The sequence below is a fragment of the Copadichromis virginalis genome, linkage group LG14 (assembly GCF_057382275.1).
Source record: "Copadichromis virginalis isolate Kocher_CV1m ecotype Utaka linkage group LG14, C_Virginalis_male_GT1.1, whole genome shotgun sequence".
Taxonomy (NCBI): domain Eukaryota; kingdom Metazoa; phylum Chordata; class Actinopteri; order Cichliformes; family Cichlidae; genus Copadichromis; species Copadichromis virginalis.
This window is the reverse complement of record NC_140631.1, coordinates 22,232,394-22,235,975: the sequence shown is the minus strand read 5'-3', so window position 1 is coordinate 22,235,975 and position 3,582 is coordinate 22,232,394. Positions and strand designations below refer to the sequence as shown.

At 33.2% G+C, this 3,582-nt stretch overlaps 1 protein-coding gene across 1 annotated transcript; it reads right to left on the bottom strand.

Moving 5' to 3' along the window:
* Window positions 1-428: 428 nt before the first annotated feature.
* Window positions 429-3,377, bottom strand: LOC146693938 (uncharacterized). Its single transcript, XM_085429948.1, has 4 exons — window positions 3,362-3,377; window positions 2,414-2,485; window positions 1,731-1,832; window positions 429-1,557 (listed from the first exon to the last, which is right to left on the bottom strand). The coding sequence occupies exons 2-4, from the start codon at window positions 2,444-2,446 to the stop codon at window positions 1,252-1,254; spliced, it is 441 nt and encodes a 146-aa protein (XP_085286074.1). The 5' UTR covers window positions 2,447-2,485; window positions 3,362-3,377; the 3' UTR covers window positions 429-1,251.
* Window positions 3,378-3,582: the final 205 nt, after the last annotated feature.

The window sequence follows — 3,582 nt, the reverse complement described above, 5'->3', positions numbered from 1 at the left end:
TGAAATAATTAAGTAGATTTTAATTTCAAAAGATTTATGTAAAATGTAGAGAAAATGTTAATTAAATTCAAATAGAAAACAAAAGTAGATATTAATAGAATTAAACTGTAAATATGTGTTGGATTTAGGGTCAAAATCTCAAACTGAAGGTTGAAATTGACCAACTTTACCAAAAAAAATAATTGATATGAAATAAGACTCTGAGAAAAATTACTTTGAATTTACTAACTATCTGGCAAAGGTTTAGTAAAAACTTCCTAAAATATCCATTACAAAGAAATGAAATCTTCTTGTTTTTTCAGTAAAACTCAAATTGGATTCAATAATTTTCCAAATAAACCTTAAAAATAATGACTGAATAATAAGAGAAAATGAAATGAATTTTACTTATTTTCTGAGTAAAATGAATCAATTTCACAAAGAAAACATCAAAACAGTAATTTGTTTTATTGTGGAAAATAAAACACAGTAATTTATAATATAACATTTTTCTGCTCGTATACACTGAATTCTCATCAACAATCTCCTGATCTCCTAAATACATTCCTCTGCTGTAAATTTGTTTTAGTGTCATAAACAGTTTATCACACAGCTTTGTGTACAGAGCAACAGCAACATAAACTGCATGAATGTAAACCAGTTTTGTAAAAAAGAAATTAATCTTTAGACTGTAATATCAACATGAACCTGAAATTTGAATATCCTTTACCGTTTCCTTTATCTCTGTTACTTATTTATGATTGACAAACAAAAACTTTAGTTTGTCAATCTTTTGTTAAATTGAATCACTCAATATAACTGTAGAACAAAGGTTTTTCACTCATGTACATGGAATATCAATAATGTAAATCAACCTTTTATCCCAATTTGGATGTTTAACCTGAGAAAATCTAAGACACATGTAAGAGGAAGTAACATTTCTACAGCTACAGGACTGCACTTCTGTTAAATTTTAAAGTTGTTTTAAACTAATGTTTTATAGTAACATACACTATAAACAAAGAAAAGCTTCACTAGTGATTCCTCCAATTTGCTGCCTTTCAAACAGAATATTCCTAAGAAACTTGTAGGTAATAAAAAACAAAATTAAAATGAAGAGCACAAATACAGCCTGACACATTGCAGGTCATTTGGGTAAGATATGAATAAGATGAAATTAACTTAAAAACTGAAAAGATAGCTGCATCTAACAAAGACAAACCAAAGGTTTTCAGTGAGCTTACTTCCCTTTCATTCTTTCAGAGTCCTCACTTAAGCCAATAACTTGTTCTTGAGGCTGTTCACTTTTGGTGAGAGCTTAGCACAATCCAGTTCAAGGAAAAGTTTCTGGAATACTTCCAAGGTGTATTTTAGCTCTTTGGGATAGGCAAGATCGACTGCATATGTCAATCCAACCAGCATTGCACATGCTCTTGGAAAATTGCCCAGAGCAGGCATAACTCTCACACCCTCCAGCACAATGCCAATGTCATCCTCCTCAGATCCAACAGCCTTGATTTTGTAGATTTTCATCCTCTGTTCAGAAAGATCTTGTGACACACCATCCTCATCAGCATCCTGAAACAACAAACACATGGGTTTTCTGACTGTAGTTGCACACATGAAATATTTCCTGGACACATCCTGTAGCTGAATGACAAATAAAACATGATAATGCCTCAAATTATTTGAAACTTGACAAACACATATGAATAACAAAAACAGAATAATGTTTCTACTTCAACACTTACACTGTACTCTTTGATCAGTTGATCAATGGACTCCCCAAGGTACACCATCAAGCACTGAATAACCAGATTTCTGGTTATGTTATTGCTAGGATTGCTTGGTGACTGAAAATGAGCAAGAATTCCAAAAATTACCATCAGATAAGTGACCATTTATTAAGACAAAACTGTGAGAATTGGCAGTATTAAAAAAAACTGTTAAATATCAAATTATCATCACATGGAGCATTATGTGCGATAATTAGCTGATGTTAATGCACATGCCTGGGTGCTGACAGTCAACACAAAGGTATTGTCAACATGCTTGACAGGTTCAATCTTTAAATGTGTCGTTTTAGTAAATTACATTAATTTAGTCATTTAGTTTTTTTTTATCTAATTTAGTTTATGTTCGTCAGAAAGGGTTTTTCCTTCTTGGGACAAAACAAAAACCCAGCAATACCTGTACTTGTGTTTTTTTGTTTGTTTTTTGTTTGTTTTTTTTACTAAGAATAGACATGTATTTAAAATACAATTAAAACATGAAACCCATAATTGTGTTGTTAATTATATCAGTGACGTCCTGGCGTCCTCTTGCACTGACAAAAACATGCAAACAAATTAGTGGAGCTGTGCACCATGCAAATGAAATTTGACAAAAAAATTCTTTAAATAAAATTCCAAGCTGAAATGTCTGTGGAAAATACCTTGGCTATGATAGCCTGCAACTTCAATCCCATGCTGATCAGGTGAATTTAAGTTGAGGGATCTTCCATTACCTGAAAGGAAAGCAACATTATCATTTTTGACGTTTAGTCAGCTGTGTAAAAACCAAGGAGGAACCCACCCGGGGGATTAATAAAGTTTTATTTTATCTAATCTAATCTAATAACTTTAATCTCAGCCAAACCGATTTACTCACGGACAAATAAAACACTGAAAAAAACCAAACAATAACATTTTTAGGTTGTCTAAGTGACTTATACATTACGTTTAAACTGAGTAGCGAAACCCCGCGGTGATCTGAAAATGATGTGCCGGCAGTTGTGCCGTTCTCAGCGGCTTCAGTGACCCTCGAGCTCCCGGCTAGCTGTCGAGCTGGTGGGTAGCAGATGCTCCGAAAACGTCGAAGCACTTTTGCAAACATGCGATATCTTGATAAACCGAGCAGATATTTGATGTTTACACAGCTACTTTCGCGCCTGAAAATATGTTAAAAGTTTATTTTGTGACCCAGAAAGATTACTAAGAGTAATTTTAAAACTTAGTAGCGGCCGCCATTATTGGAAACTGGAGTTCGAAAAACTGACTGTGGCTGACAAAATCACTCACAACTGACCGCAAAACCTTTTCATGAACTTTTAAACGTGGATGAAAGACGTTAAAACTCATCGGAATATACCGTTGATATTTTTTAATACGGTAAAACATGTGGTTAGTTAAAGCTGTTCAGTAACACAGTCGTGAAGGCTTGGAAAGTGACCTTGTGCTAGCAGTCCACTAACTGCCATTTGTGTAAAAATACGATACTATCATTACAGTGATGATTATTAATAAAATTTCGACGTATCATACTGTTTAAAACCTTTACTCAAAACCGATATACGTTATTGTTTAAACCGTGTCTTATATTTGAACAAATTAAGAAGTCTTACCTCTGACAAAATGGAGATGTCCACTCATGAAGCGCGTGTGTCCTGCACGTGGCACAAAGGATTATGGGCGGAAGTGTTCAATGATTAAAATGAAAATGCTTTCATCAGTTAAATCTATTAGATTTCTTAAATTTTTTTAGTACTCAAACATTTTTTTTAAATCTACTCAACAAACCATTGCTGAATTTACCCCAAACAAAACTGTGTAAATTTAAATAACT

Excerpts from the sequence above, each read along its gene's own strand:
- LOC146693938 (XM_085429948.1), bottom strand. The coding sequence starts at position 2,446 with ATGGGATTGAAGTTGCAGGCTATCATAGCCAAG. Across the intron at positions 1,833-2,413 it reads TGCAGGCTATCATAGCCAAG|TCACCAAGCAATCCTAGCAA; the intron begins GTATTTTCCACA and ends GCTCATTTTCAG. Across the intron at positions 1,558-1,730 it reads AACTGATCAAAGAGTACAGT|GATGCTGATGAGGATGGTGT; the intron begins GTAAGTGTTGAA and ends TTGTTGTTTCAG.